The sequence below is a fragment of the Apodemus sylvaticus genome, chromosome 6 (genome assembly GCF_947179515.1).
Source record: "Apodemus sylvaticus chromosome 6, mApoSyl1.1, whole genome shotgun sequence".
Taxonomy (NCBI): domain Eukaryota; kingdom Metazoa; phylum Chordata; class Mammalia; order Rodentia; family Muridae; genus Apodemus; species Apodemus sylvaticus.
This window is the reverse complement of record NC_067477.1, coordinates 31,796,062-31,811,677: the sequence shown is the minus strand read 5'-3', so window position 1 is coordinate 31,811,677 and position 15,616 is coordinate 31,796,062. Positions and strand designations below refer to the sequence as shown.

Here is a 15,616-nt window from a genome sequence, read left to right as displayed (position 1 = left end):
TGGAAAGGGCTCACACTAAGTCATTAATTTACTAATGGACAGACTAAGAGACTGCTTACACCCACCTTGCAGTGTTTTATATTAAAATCACAATCTGAATCTATACATAATAAAGGTTACTGCTTCAAGCAAAGCATCTGAAAGCTTCCCTGACTATTACTGGCAGGATGCAGTGGGAGAGAGAGAAGAAAGATTAGATCTAGTTTCTGAAAAGGTGGCCTAGGCAGCCAAGCCTTTTTAGTTCAAACACATACAATTTTATCTTTGTAAGGGATTTAAATCTTTAAGACTTTCTCCAAGAATGATGTATCTTTACCTAAAATCTTATGTAGAAATGGCCAATGGAAATACATTGGAACTAACATAATATTGTGGACTCCAAAGGATCTCTCTCACAAAGGTAATTAAGTGGAAAGTGACATGTTTAAAATCTAAAATGATACTGCTGGGTGTGTGTGTGTGTGTTTAATGGAGTTATGTCATTTGGGTGATGATGTGCCACACAAGTGCCATGCAAATTAAAAAAAAAAAAAAAAAACAGTATCACACATGGGAAACCTCCCCTCAAGTTGTTGCTTAGAAGAACACAATAGTCTCCCAAAACAACACCTTTAATTGCCTTGCAGAACTTTGAAGATAAGACCCAGCTACAAAAGATACCACACATGTTTGAGCATGTGACTTGGAGGAACCAATGTGGAACTGACATGGAAGACTTCTGTCTGAGAACAGGCTCTCAGTGTATTGGAAGGTAGTATATCAAGCTGCTAAGGGAGAGGAACAATTGGTAGTCCTACTCTGCTGAAAAGTTTATGGACCACGAATGACCAGACTGGCAAATATCTCCAATAATACAATAATGGCACTTTTATCTTGGGAATGATAACCAACCACTGTCTCATTGTACTTCAGGCTTGCCCTACAGGAAGGAATTTGTGCCAGGAACTGAAATCTAGTCAATGTCCAAGGCTTGAGAAGTCAGAGACCTGAAAGGAATGCTATGTCTAACATTATTTTAACCCAATATAACTTTTAACTCTATTCTAAATACTTACCTTTATAACCACAGATAAATGTAGCTTTCATTTTACCCTTATCAAGAAAGTTTCTTTATGCAACAAGTGGAGATTATTACAGAGATCCACTACTAATCACACTGAAGAGAGTACAGAACTGTGGAGGTATGCAACCCCAATTGATAAATCTGCAATATAACCTTTACATGGGTCAGGACAATAGTAGCTAGATGTCCCCTAGGGATGACAAGGGAAATGCACTCATCAAATCTCAACAATAGGGTTTCCTGAACAAGACCAGAATATTGAAACCACCAGTTGATATGTCAATGTGAAGAGCAGAAATTCCACATGGTCTTAGGCCTAGATGAAGAGGTTCAAGTAACCTGTGGTTGCTGAGAAGAAAATTAGTTCCCTCCAGGGATGAGCTCCCACAAAACAATATTGAGTCTCAAGTGGTTAACCATGGACGCAGGTATATATGAGTAATATCAAGTAGGGAGAGAGAGAGACAGAGACAGAGAGACAGAGACAGAGAGAGAGAGAGAGAGAGTGAGAGAGAGAGAGAGAGAGAGAGAGAGAGAGAGAGAGGATGATAATCAAAACAGAGACCACAAGTGAGGTGAAGCACAGGAAGAGTCTGAGGGAAGACGCAGAGAGAGCATTCATGTACAAAGCATTCAAAATAAGAGACACATTAGTGGGCATTAATGACCATTCAAAAATAACACATTTAACAGCACACTACCAATCTGAACTACAAAAATCCATGCATAAGAGAGATGGGCTAAAGCCGGCCTATGAGAGGCTGAGTAAATACGCCCTTTATACACAGCGTCGGTAGCTATGGCATGGCACGTTCAAGCTACAGAGTCTCATTTTGTTCAGCTAGTGGGCACATGACAAATCACTTCACTCAGGAGCATCACAGATTAGCCAACAGGCTTAGAAATTGGGGAAGTGGTACAAAAAACTAACTCTCATGGTCAAATCTCAAAATTAAATTTTCTGGAAACCGAACTAAATAAATTCTTTAATTACTGCCAATGGAAATACAGTAGACAGTAGTTCTCCAAGGATTAGCCTAAAATCCAGCATTACTCAAAATTATAGAAACGTATTAAATGTCAGAGTACTAACTTGATTTATTAGCCTGATGGTGTAAGTCTTTTGCAGAAAATAGAATGAAATAACTTTATAAACAGGAAAAATTCCTATATCCAGGATGGCATTTAAAAGGGCCAGACCTGGAGGAAGATACATTAAAATGTAAAGGAGCACAGGCTGACACAAGGCCTGGGGTTTACAGTAGGCCGCAAGCTTTTCAAGAGGCCTGTGAAAAATAAAAACACGAGTCAGCTTTTCAACTTCCAATCAAAAAGAAGAGTGCCTATTCTGGGACCAAATCACTGGGAGATGCTGCAGGACTTGACTGATTTGCTTCGGATGGGATGAAAGCAAACAGCTTCGGGAACATGGCAGGAAACATGAATAAAGGAAGAAGGGAGAGAACACCGTGCTTCCTAAGATCCACTGTTCATTCCGGCTGCTGTCTCGCTATTTTATCATTTTGAAATATTTGGCATTTGAAATACAACATGTCTTTCTAAAATCAGCTCTAAAAAAATAACAGTGTAAGTGTAACATACAAGTCAAGCAACACTTCCCCCCCCCCCCCCCCCCCCCCCGTGGTGTAAGCAGTAGTTTTAATGTGATCCGGCTCGGCGTTCTTCCCCAGTCCCGTGGCTTTGGAACACAATGACAAGAGCCTGGTTCTATCAGACCATCTAACCTCCTAAAGGGAAACACTCATTCCACATTCTAAAAATTATTTTTTGTATCATTTTCAACATTCACTCACTACCACTGTAAAGAAAAAAAATACATTTGGAAGAAGGAAGAGGTAGAGGAAGAAGAGGAGAAGGAGGAGGAGGAGGAGGAGGAGATCCCCGAGCCCGCCCCTCACCAACCTCCATCAAGCTATTTTTAGTCAGTGACATAATGACAAACACAGAAACTCAACACAGGCTTCCCTTTCCTGGGTCCATTTAAATCAATCCCATCTCAATGTCTGACCTCTGTTCACTTAACTGAACAGTCACTGGCATTGCCGAACAGTAGTAATAGAGACAGAAGGAATCTGGTTCATCCAGCTCAATAAATTATAGTAAAATAACAATGTAATAAAAAAAAAAAACTTCATTCCTGAAACAGCCATCAACCAGGTTTCAGTTATAGCTAAGTTTTGTTCTCTCAAAAGTCATGCGCTAAAGCAGAAGACTAAACGTGGTTGTATTTACAGATTCCTGAGGGAGATGATCAGAAGCCCTGTGTAAGGGTAAAGACCCTACCTTTGAGACCTGGTGTCCCTGTGAGAGGAAAAGAGAGCAAAACTCCTTCCCATAGGATGTACACAGAAGACAGATGAAGACACAGACAGAAGTGGCCTCTGCAAGCCAGGAAGATAGCCAAAGCACCACCTTTATCTCAGACTCACCTTGCCACCTAAGAGAAAATAAATGCCAGTTGTTTAAACAAGAATTCAGTGTGTGGTATTTTTCTATGATAAGCCAAAGAGATGGCTGTAGCATGACCAATGACTTCAATAGACTCCTGCAAAGGCTTTCCTGTACTGTCAAATAAAATGAAGATTTGGTTGTATTTAGAAGCTTCAGACAAAGTGAATATAAATATAGGCTATATTAATAATCCAAAATAAAATTAAAATTTATGGAAATTTAATCAACCAATAATCAATTATAAGAAATCGTGTTTCTTAGATAAATACCCAGTATCTTCATTAAGCATCCTGAGAAAGTGGCTTGGAAGCCAAGCCTTTAACCGTTGCAAATTATAATTAGCTGGCAAGGCTATTAATCAGACAGCAGAAACCTTTCTATTAACCACTCACAGGAGCACTGTACAGATTGCATAATAGACTCATTTATTTAACAACATCAACAAGCAGTGCTAAATAAACCAACACAGGGAATTTGGAAATAAAGCAGGTTTTATCTCTGTCGTCTCAGCTCATAATTAGGTGGGAATATTCATAAGCAGCTACTAAACCTATCACAGGGATCTTTCTATTCTGTGAGAGGCTGCTACTGAGCCTTAACGCAATATAGGAAAGGCACTAAGTGATGACTCAAAACCAGGGAAAACAGAAAACTCACATAACAGATGACGGCCTCTGTAGTCAGCAAGAACATTGGGACCCATAAATTTTTCTGCTTTAACTACTGTGCTTCCCTCATCAAAACTCTAAAAATAATTTTGAGGAGAAAAAATGCTTGCATAAGAACCAGGTTGTGGGGGGGGGGGGAGTGGAGAGAATGACTTTTTTTTTTTTTTAGAATATGCTAAGTCTCCAAAATAAACTGAAGCAAACCATACAATTCAAATACAAGTCAAGTCAATAGTATTTATCACGTTTACGTGGTACTAAGGGTCAGATCAGACCCAGGGCCTCACACATGCTTGGCCAGTGCTCGACCACTAAGCCACCCCCAGCTATCTTTTCCTTTTCCTTTGAAAGAGGGTCTCACTAAGTCCACCCTTGAATTGCGCTCTGATCCTCCTGCCTCAGCCTCCTAAATAACTAGGATTATAGGCCAGTACTACCAGACTCACAGTAGGATTATAATTTTTAATCAAAAATTTCTTCAAATCTTACTTCTCAATATGATTAGAAAGGAAAAAGATCTCCAAAATAAGAGTATATTTTAAGAAACAAATTATTTTCCACTAAACTGTATATTTCCCATATGTACAAATATCCCAAAGCATATTTCCAACAAAGAAACAGTATGATATTTTCATTTTTTGAGAGGATAGAATATCCGATGATTATTCATATCCTAAACAAGAACAGACACGATCAAACACTTTTCACAAAAAGAAGCAATACCCAAAAATGTGAAGTTTTGTTTGAATGTGTACCACAAAACTAACACAGAATCCAGAGTTCAGCAAAGTGTACCAAGCCCGTCTCAGGAACTCATGAGCTTCTGTTCTCAGGGAAAACTCAATACCATAACCACCCAATTCTCTGATGTGCAACGGGAGCAGTTATGCTGTAAGCTTTCCTGACACTTGAACTGTACACAGTAAGCGTGGGGACTGCCCAGTGCCTAGCATCGGTAATACTATTAACACAAGAAAGGCCACTCTGAGAACGATCCCAAAACAGACCAACACAGGGAAGGTACCCAATACTAGAACATAATATTATTCTCTGTTAAGCAAAGGAAACCACAGCCTCTACAAGGCCTGCTAGAATTTACAACAGAATCTCCCCTCTAATCGACAGGAACCACTTACCTGGCACTCATTAACAGCTAGCTCAATTCCCTTCCTACAAAGCCTTATCCTGATGCCCCATTGGTTATTTTATCTGCAAATCTCAATTGACTCAGTTGGACTTCATGTTTATGTCATGCCAGCACTGCCCACAAAGCAACAGTGATAAAAAAAAAAAAAAAACCACCCAACCTGCTAGTTCTTCTACAGTTAACACTAACAAAAGAAAGCCACTTAGTAGATTTATGAAAACAATTACCAGCTGCCCTCTGCGGTCCTTCCAATACTGCAAGATGTCAGCATGGGCTGGCTGAATAGCAATTCTGCTTTCCATACAGTTTTGGTCCCCTGATTTCAGATCTTATCTCCAATACTTATAGAGCTGTCTAGTCATAGTTCACAGACATTACAGGATTGTAGCCCATCAATAACCCCAGCCATCTTTCTAGGAAATAGATTCAATTGCTCCCTAGTCAGTTGGTCAGCATGGTATTTTTTATCACTCCCTTTTACACTATAGAGGGAACAGTTGTCTCATGCAGTATTAAACCTGGTCTGATCAGAAGTTCAATCCCATTAAATGATAAGGGAAAACTGCTCACTAGCTCCCAAATTAAAGAGCTATGATGAAGAGTCATCTCTGCTTCTCATAATTTAACTGAACCACAGCACTGAAAGCTTTCTGTTAGGAAATGATAAAGATTTTAACTTGAAAGAAAATTCTAAGTACATTGCTCTTGTTGTCAGAACTGCAGAGTTAGGAAAAAGGAAAAGAGAAATGTTAAATTAATGCACAACAGAAGTCCCCAGCCAAGGAATTCTGAGATACCAAAACATATGCATTCTACATTTGCTATGCAAGAGGCGAAAATATAAATTTGCATCTATTTCTTCCCCCAAAAAATGGTTGAAATACACAAGATTGATGTTTTTGAAGAAGAGGGAGAATTTTGTACAGGAAGGTAAATTCTGTGTGCAGTCACAGTTCTCTTTTCTGACTCTCCTCCCTAAAATGCACAGCTGGCCTTCGGAGGAACTCACTGTCGTGGCGCTGCTTCCCACAGCATCTCCTCACCCTCAGCTCTGACTGCTCAACGCTCTCATGTTCTTGCCATGGCGTTATCCATAATTAGTCAATTAACTCCGTATGCTTATGGATTGTATGTGCATGGGCATTTTGCATTATGTGTATGAGTATTTTCCCTATGTGTATGTGTGTGCACCACTTGTGTTCCTGGTGCCCCGAGAAGCCAGAAAGGGGCTTTAGAACACCTGTAACTGGAGTTACAGATGGATGTGAACCTCCATGTCAGTGTTAAGAGCCAAATTCAGGTCCTCTAGACAAGCACGTAGTGCTCTGGTGCTAATCTATCTCTACAGCCTTCACACAATTCTTATAAGACTAAGTGTTGAGCCCTTGCAGAAGCTTATTATGACATGGTTGTGACATTATATCCGGCCATCTTACCAGCACATCAGTCACTTCAATGTCTTCAAATAGCTATAACAACAGAATGCACTTCAAAGAATGTTTTGGAATCCATCCACACGTCAGTATTAGCCCAGAGACTACATGAGAGCCATGGTGACTGGCACAAAGATTATACAATAAACAAATAGTTGGCTCAATAAACAGAGACTCTGGATGACAGCACATACAGTGGCAGGGCACTGACACAGCGTCAGACAGGAGGAAATACGCGCATGCACTCTACATGGAAGGGAGTAAGCTCCTTTCCTCCTGAGAGACTTCACTTCTCTCATGTTTGCAAACAAGCATAACAGGAAGGGGAGTCTAGCCCACTGGCACATACACTGCATCAAGCACAGTAATCAATCATTCGATCAATCAACCAACCAACAAACAGATTTAAAAGTCTCTTCATACAATAAACTAGTAAGTTGGAAGTATAATTAGGCCTGTTGAAACTACAGGTTGTTTCATTATGGAACTTAAATGCAATAAAAAGATCAAGATATGTGTATCTTAAAGAAAATTATTCTACAAAGAACTGAAAGTGCATAGGACTAAAAACACTTCCTATATTTTAATCAATGAGTTTGCAAATTGACCTAATATATAAAAGCAGTTGGCACATAGCCCAGAGTGAAAAGTCATGGAAAAAACAGAAGAGCAACAGAGGACTGAGTGATAGATAGATAGATAGATAGATAGATAGATAGATAGATAGATAGATCGTGTCACATATGAAACTTTCAGACAAGAAAAGGGTGTATCATAGTGTAGAATTTCAAATTAAAAGAGAAAATGTAAAATTGAACTTTTGATAATATAAAACTATGTAGATGAATCATGGCACGGAGAAGTTATCTTTAGAGCACAAAATAGATCCTTCTAGTCTTGTAAACAGCGACCCAGGGAGTGAAGGGATTTTCTTGAGACAAGCAGAGTCAGCAGGCTGTAAGCTTACAGAAGAATCAAGATGGATTTAATAAGTATGTATAAAATAAACATGAGTCGTAGCTATTCTAGCCTTTAGACACTTCCAGAGACACAACTAAATAAAAGTCAAAAGAATTTGTCTCTGTTACAATCTGGTTCACAATCCAAAATTTTTATCCTCCTTTATTTTCTAATTCTTCACCTATACTAAATGTAAAAAAGAGAAATTTAGATGCCTCTTAACATGGACCAAGTAACTCTGCCCTGGTAACCAAATGTTACACCTTTATACTCTCAGTTCTACAACAAAACATTGGGTTAAGCTAGGCATGGTGATGTGCTCAGGAGTCAAATGTAGGTAGATCTCTGTGGGTTCAAGAACAGCCTGCTACTCTGCACAGTTAATTCCATGCCAGCAGGGCTAAGCAGTGAGGCCCAGATTCAAAAGAAACACAAAGCAAACAACACACACACAAACATATATACATAAAGACAGACAGACAGTCAGACAGACAGACAGATAGATAGAAGATGGGCGAGTGGATGGCTGACTGGCTGGGTGGGTGGGCAGGTGGGTGTGTAGCAGTTGGGTGGGTAGGCAGGTAAGTGAATGAACAGACAGGAAGGCAGGCAGGCAGGCAGGCAGGCAGACAGACAGACATATAGGAGATATACAGGGCTAAACCAAATATGATTTCTTTAATGTCATAAACATTAGGATTCCATGATGAAGTACCTTGCTTTCAGCTAACCATCGATGTGGATCATAATGTATTTGAGGACCAGAGGTAAATACCTACAAAAAGAGAAAAGAATGTGAGAACTAGATTTTTCTCTGGCATGAACATACATTACCAAAATTACTGACCACAACATCCAAATAACAACTTCTTAAATGTAAGGATTTGATGAAAGGAAAACCGTATCAAGCACACAATCAATTTCACAGCACTGTACAGGTGCCTGTTATGCTTTATCTTCTTGCTGACAAGAAGCAGCCAGCTCACACACAGAAGCACAGATGACCCAGCTGTCTAGTGGCACCATCACTGCTCTCTGGAGTTGAGTCCATGAGATTTCACCTGGCACGCAACCTTATTAAAGCCTGTTTGCTTCGCCTTCAACTGCCTCTCCGTGCTGGTCCACGTAATGTGGTCCACAAAGGTTTAGATGTGCCTACAGAGAAACTGAATTCTGTCTTGCTTGTCCATTTTTATAATTTGGGGTCCCCTTTGTTTTACCAAAGACTGTGCAGAACTCATCAAAATGAATACATACAAATATTGCTTTATATTCAAAATACTCAAAAAAAAATCTCTATTAAACTGTTGCCTATATTAACTGCCCTAACTTCCTTTATACCAACTCATTCATAAAATCTCAGAACACCTGTTTTTGCCTTATCACTGAGCTAAACTACACTCAAAAGCTTCTGGTGTCTTTTTAATTATAAACACAAATTGTATTATTCCTAGTTCTTCAAATTCTACGCTACATGGGATACTTTTGCAGGATGTCTCCACGTGTTTTATATGAAAATATCCTTTCTTCTCTAAAGAGATGTCTCTGCATTTTCTCAACTGCTTCCATATCTCCTGAAATGTCTGCACATCTATCAGAATAGCAATAATTAATTCACTTACACTCACAGTTAGTACATATTTAGCATACCCCACATTTTATACACAGAAGTGTCTTATACCCACCCTGTCTCTCTCACTGTTTTAAGTCTAACCCCATTCTCAATAGTTTTGCTTGTTTAGTTTCATTTTATCCCGTGTGTAAACAGAGCCTTGATATGTAGCCCTTACTCCTCTGGAACTGTGTAGACCTATAAAGAGGAGCTGGGCCTTCCTTCTGCCTCTGCTCCCATGCTTTAGTTAAAGGCCCGCACCACCATACCCAATTCTAACTCAATGTTTAGGTACTCTACCTTGTCAACCAGGCTTTCCTTAATTGCCCAATTCTTTATTTCTTCCTCCTCTTTCAACAAGGTACTGTGCAGCTAAATATCTGTGAGCATCCATTTGACAAGAACTATACTTTCCATTTCATAACCTACTCCATTAAATCCTTACTGCCCTAATTAAACCTTCACCTTGAGTAACAATAAATATTCTGATATAAGAAATACAAGCAATGTTTGTGTTTTGTGATTTGCTCTACAGATTTACAAATGACTTCATGTTTAAAAGAACATTTGTAGCCAGTTACAAATGGCAGAGCTATAGGCTATCTGTGCCATGGGAACAAACTACTACGGAACAGTGAAGTATAAATCAAATACACAAGTGTTTCTACACTTCAGGGCACAGAAAGCACACTCAAGTTGTCATCAATGGTAAACCTCAAGGAACTGTGACAAGAACCTTGTAATGGACCTGTGCTGTGAAGGAAGACAAAAAGAGAACATGCATGCACCAAACACAATAAAACACAGAACTACTTTCAGAGCCGTTGAAAGAACAATTTGTTCCCTATAAAGACACACAGTATTTCAGAATGCTCCTGTCCATGAAGAACCGATGGCTTCCCGGTTTCACGTAACAAGGCTTATTATGCTTCTTATTACATGATTCTCAGCTTTTGGTTTAACATATGACTGAAATTAAATATTTATGCATTGAGTAAATGCTACAATACTAATATAAGATCGTCTACATAAAATTGGGGTTTACAAGTTACATACTCAGAGAAGCCTTAAATTTAAGCAAATAACATTATGTAGGAAAAAGGTAAGCCAGCACACAGCAGACCCTGTAGCATCCCCATGAGTCTGCTTTCCACTTAAGCCAACCGTTCTCATCCTAACCCCACAGCCTTTGCACGACACTTGAGCACTGCCACTAAAGAAGGTACAGGGAATTACAAATTGCAAAATATCTACCTATTCTGTTCATTCTACCAGTTGAAATATTTGTATTAAGGTTGAAGCCTCGGAAGCTTTAATTGAAACAGTAGAATTATTGTTTCATTTTCTTTTAAACATCCTTAGAGACTGAGAAAGACAGGAAAAAATCAGAAAGGGGGGGACGGAAGGAGGGTAGAATCAAGTGGAGGAAGAAAGAATAACCAGGCTCCTAAAACCAGGAAAGCACAATCCCTTGTCTGGGTGTGGCCATGTCATGGCTGAAAGGAACACTTCAGCCTAATATGTCAGGGGTATGTCAAGAATACAGCAGGGCCAGACTCTATCTTCAAGGAATTCAAACACCCATGTGACAGTCTTTTTATCAGTCATTTCATGACAGTCATTAATTGAGAAAGATCGATCCTTCTAAATATGGAGACGAATATACTGACTAGAATTGTTGCAACAGAGAGAACTCAACGGGGCAGCGTTCATCTGACTGGGCTCCAGTCAGTCCACAACATTTCAAGTCTCACTTGAGATTTAGTCACACTGATATCTAGGAGCAAGTACCAAACCCCTCCAGATCTGGCTGTCTTTTCCACACTATATTTGATGGGTAGTAAAGGATGGATTGGCTTTTAGGGATAAGGAAGACACTGCATACACCATACTTATCATTAAACTTCTCAAGAAGAATTCAATAGATGGTAACAACATTTCTAACAGACTAGCAAGGTGGAAACTTCGGATTCCAAGCTTCCTGACACAGAAGATGTTTTCCTCAATCAATACACTACCTCTTTGTTGAAGGGCTGCCTTTCACTGAGTGAAACACAGGTAACTCGATGAAACAATTCACATTTTCACCATGTTATAGTTATACGGTTTCTAACTCAAGAGGTTATTTGTTTCATAAAAAATTCTGAAATAAGAATCTGACTACCATGTAATCATGTTACAATCCCATTCTAATTACATATTAGAAAACTAACTGAAGATTTAAGGCACGTAACATAAGAACTCATAATTACTTTCAATTTCTCCATGGAGTCTCTGGAGAAAGTTTTACAAGCTTCATCAATTTCTTTTCCTATTACACTAAGAATGGATTCCTGTTCTGTCTCCAAACAGAGAAGCTGTTCCTTGAGCTGCAGCCTGGACTCCTCCATCCTCTTCAAGTGCTCCTCTTCGTTACTTATATGTCTCTCCTGTGGGGTGAGAAGAAAAACAGAACCTTAGTAAGTGGAGCCAAAACACAGGTATCTATGCGATCAAATCTAAGAACTGGATTAGAAAACATATATGACTGGCTGTCCCTTCACTTAGCAAATTAGATATCCCATAAAATTTCATGTATGAACAACTAGAAAAATTACTACATAAATTCTATGAAAAAATATGTTGGAATTTCCTTTGTCATTTAATAACAGTGCCATCAGTGGATCAGAAGAAAACATAAAATCAGGAATTAATCTTATGTAAACCCTAAACATCAGTACAATGCCAGAAATATAAACTACCAAATATGATGCTTGGTAGCATCAAATGGAGTAGAATTCTCCATTTGAGAGACATGTTATCACCTAAATTCCCTCACAATGTATTCTTCCAAAGTTCCAACCTCTGAATGCTCTCATACCACACACATGAATTTAGACATGAAAACTGAATAAAAACCAAGATGGAAACACACATTCAAAGTAAACAAATAAGCTTAATGAAAAGAGCTTTTCAGGAGTCCTTGAAGAAATTACAAGTACTTTGGGGTCTCCTCTAAGCAGAACAACTTGCAATCATTACTATTTATTATACAATTCTCAAGAGTTATGATGAAATAATTTCATTAAAACTAAGCATCCTTCATGTGAAAATGCAAAATCTCTAATGCCCCCAAGTCCACAACTTTAGAACAACTGATAACGACACTCAGGATGCTTCACCTTGGGTTATGGAATATTTAATGGATAAAGTCAATACAGTCTAAAGCCACCAAAAGCTCTATGACTTGCTTCTGATCTTGTGCATTTTTAATGTATGCACTAGAGAAAGTCAAACTATATAACACGGGGCATATATAGCAGTGAAATTGCCACAACTGTATAAATAGCAGACCATACTCACAGTCTTAGTTAATGTGTGTTCAGTCATTAAACACTAGCCTAGAACCTTTTTACTACCCAGGAAGACATAACTAATCCAGGAGTAGTGCACGGGCATCTAACCCATTTTGAATTTCAAAGAAATAAGATAAGAAACCCAATTCTAATAAGAGCTGCAGAGATGGGTCAGCGGTTAAGAACACTGGTTGCAGATGCTGGAAAGAACCCAGGTATCCCTCAACAGAAGAGTGGATGCAAAAAATGTGGTATATCTACACAATGGAGTACTATTCAGCCATTAGAAACAATGAATTCATGAAATTCTTAGGCAAATGGATGGAGCTAGAGAACATCATACTAAGTGAGGTAACCCAGACTCAAAAGGTGAATCATGGTATGCACTCACTAATAAGTGAATATTAACCTAGAAAACTGGAATACCCAAAACATAATCCACCCATCAAATGAGGTACAAGAAGAAAGGAGGAGTGGCCCCTGGTTCTGGAAAGACTCAGTGAAACAGTATTCTGCAAAACCAGAACGGGGAAGTGGGAAGGGGTGGGTGGGAGGGCAGGGGAAGAGAAGGGGGCTTACGGGACTTTCGGGGAGTGGGGGGCTAGAAAAGGGGAAATCATATGAAATGTAAATAAATTATATCGAATAAAAAAATTAAAAAAAAAAAAGAACACTGGTTGCTTTTCCAGTGGATCTCAGTTCAATTCCCAGCATCTACATGGCAGCTGACAAGTATCTGTAACTCTACTTCCAAGGAATCTGATGCCCTCTTCGGGCGTCCATGGGCATCAGGCACACACATGGTGCACAAACAGACTTTTCGACATGAACACTCATACATTAAAAAAAAAAAAGTAAATTTTGCCTTTTATTAAACACAGATTCTTTTCTCATGCAATATATCCTGATTATAGTTTCCCCCCCTCAACTCCTCCCAGTTCTTGCCCACCTCCCACCTCCCACCCCTCTAGGTCCACTCTCTGTCTCTCATTAGAAAAGAACAGGCTTCTTCAACTAAACATGACGAAATAAAGTATAATAAGATAAAGCGAAAGCTGTCATATTGAAGTAGGACATAGCAGCCCAACAGGAAGAAAAGAGTTCCAGGAGCAGGCCTAAGAGTCAGAGACCCACTTGGTCATTCACTCAAGGCTCCCATAAAAATGCCAAGCTAAGAGCTGTAATAAATACACAGAGGACGTGGTGTAGGACAATATAGGCCCTGTGCTTGCTGCTGCTTCTGTCTCTGTGGGTTCATCTGCGCCTTGCTTACTGATTCAGAGGGAATGAATCTTTATTTCAAGAAAGGAAGAATAATGACTTTTGATTTTTCACAAACCTCACCACATGTTTACTGTAAGTAGTGCTCTATTCCATAAGGGCACTGCTCACAAAGTCTATAACGCATACCCCATTCCCTCCTCTTTCTTTGCCCCTCCCATTCATTAACCTCCTTTGTGCTCCTAAGCAGTTTCACTGACACTTTTTTTTTAGCAGTGGGACTGAGACAGCAACCCTGTCACAGAACCTTTGACCTATGATCTCTCCTACTTCTAAGATGTGATGGGAGAAAGGTGGCTCAGAACTTATGGGAGTGTCCAACCACTAGTCCAATATGAGGCCCTCACCATGAGACCCACACTATGAGGCCCATACCATGAGACCCACACCATGAGAGGGAACCCACACCTGCCACTACCTGCATGGCCAGGAACTAGAGGCAGGACAGCCCAGAGACCCAGGATGGAACACAACTGGCCAAAATAAGTAAGGTCAATGAAATGACTCCTCATGATATTCTGCTATACTCAGATCAGTGCCTAGCCACGTGTCCTCAGAGGGCCATCATCCAGCAACTGAGGGGAGCAGATGCAGAGACCCACAGCCAAACACTAGGCAGAGCCAGGGGAACTCTGCAAAATACAGGGGGAAAAGGACTATATGAACCAGAGGGGTCAAGGACACCAGAACAACACAGTGGAAATGGGTAGTATCTCTGACTCTTTTGCCTACACTAGGGACCCCTATTCCCCTACCAGGTTATTTTGATATGAAGGTCGTACTATACCCATGTTCAGTGTGTACCCTAGGAGGCTCGCTTTTTTTTAAGAGAAATAGAGGAGGAGTGCATCTGTGGGGCAGTGGGGGGAGGAACTAGGAGTAGAAGAGGGAGGAGTGGGTCTATAGGAGAAACTGTGAGGGGTAGACAGGAGAAGTGGAACTGTGGGGTGGTGGGGGAGGAACAGGGAAGGGAAGAGAAGAGGAAACTGCAGTGGAGATACAATGTATGAGAGAAGAATGAAAGAAAAAAAAGAATGTCATGAAAATACTTAAGTTTGGTTCACATTAGAAAATAAATTAAAGCTCCTCAGCCAACAAGCACAGCGCCTTGGACAACTTACTTTCCATGGCATGCTCATGACCTTGCCTTCTTTTCCACTATCTCCTACTCTGACTCAGTTTCTCCAACTCTTCTACTTATGTCTACCCTGAACACATGGATTTGTACAACTCTGCCTGGAGGTAGTCTGCCTCAAAATAGGGCTGGTAGCTGAGAAGCCATGATTTCAACTTAATCCATTACCTGGGACTGGCCCTCAGCTTTATGAACCTGGGGCCAGAATGTTGCTTCTTCTGAAGACTCTGAGTAGAGTCATCTCTCACCAGTAAGATAACATTAAGCTCATAAGAAACTAATGTACAGAAGAAAATGCAATTCAATTAACTGTATCTATGTGCAACAAGAACCATAACTACTATATGTATGAGGATTCTCACATCAGTCTAACCAGTACCAATATCCCTACAGAATGCAGTAGAAAGAATGTTGTCTAATGAGCAGGAAATGCATTTTGCTTTTTGAAGTAATATTCAACCATCCAGATAAAATTCCCTTTCTTTCCCACTATCTTTTTATTTGAGAAGA

General features: G+C 39.8%; 1 protein-coding gene across 1 annotated transcript in view; it reads right to left on the bottom strand.

Moving 5' to 3' along the window:
- Positions 1-15,616, bottom strand: part of Cep128 (centrosomal protein 128) — a 376,076-nt gene that overhangs the window by 220,596 nt on the left and 139,864 nt on the right. The window contains exons 18-19 of the mRNA XM_052186712.1: positions 11,608-11,784; positions 8,459-8,518 (exon numbers count right to left, since the gene is read on the bottom strand). Of these exons, the coding sequence (XP_052042672.1) occupies positions 8,459-8,518; positions 11,608-11,784 (237 nt within the window). The remainder of the gene's footprint in view (positions 1-8,458; positions 8,519-11,607; positions 11,785-15,616) is intronic.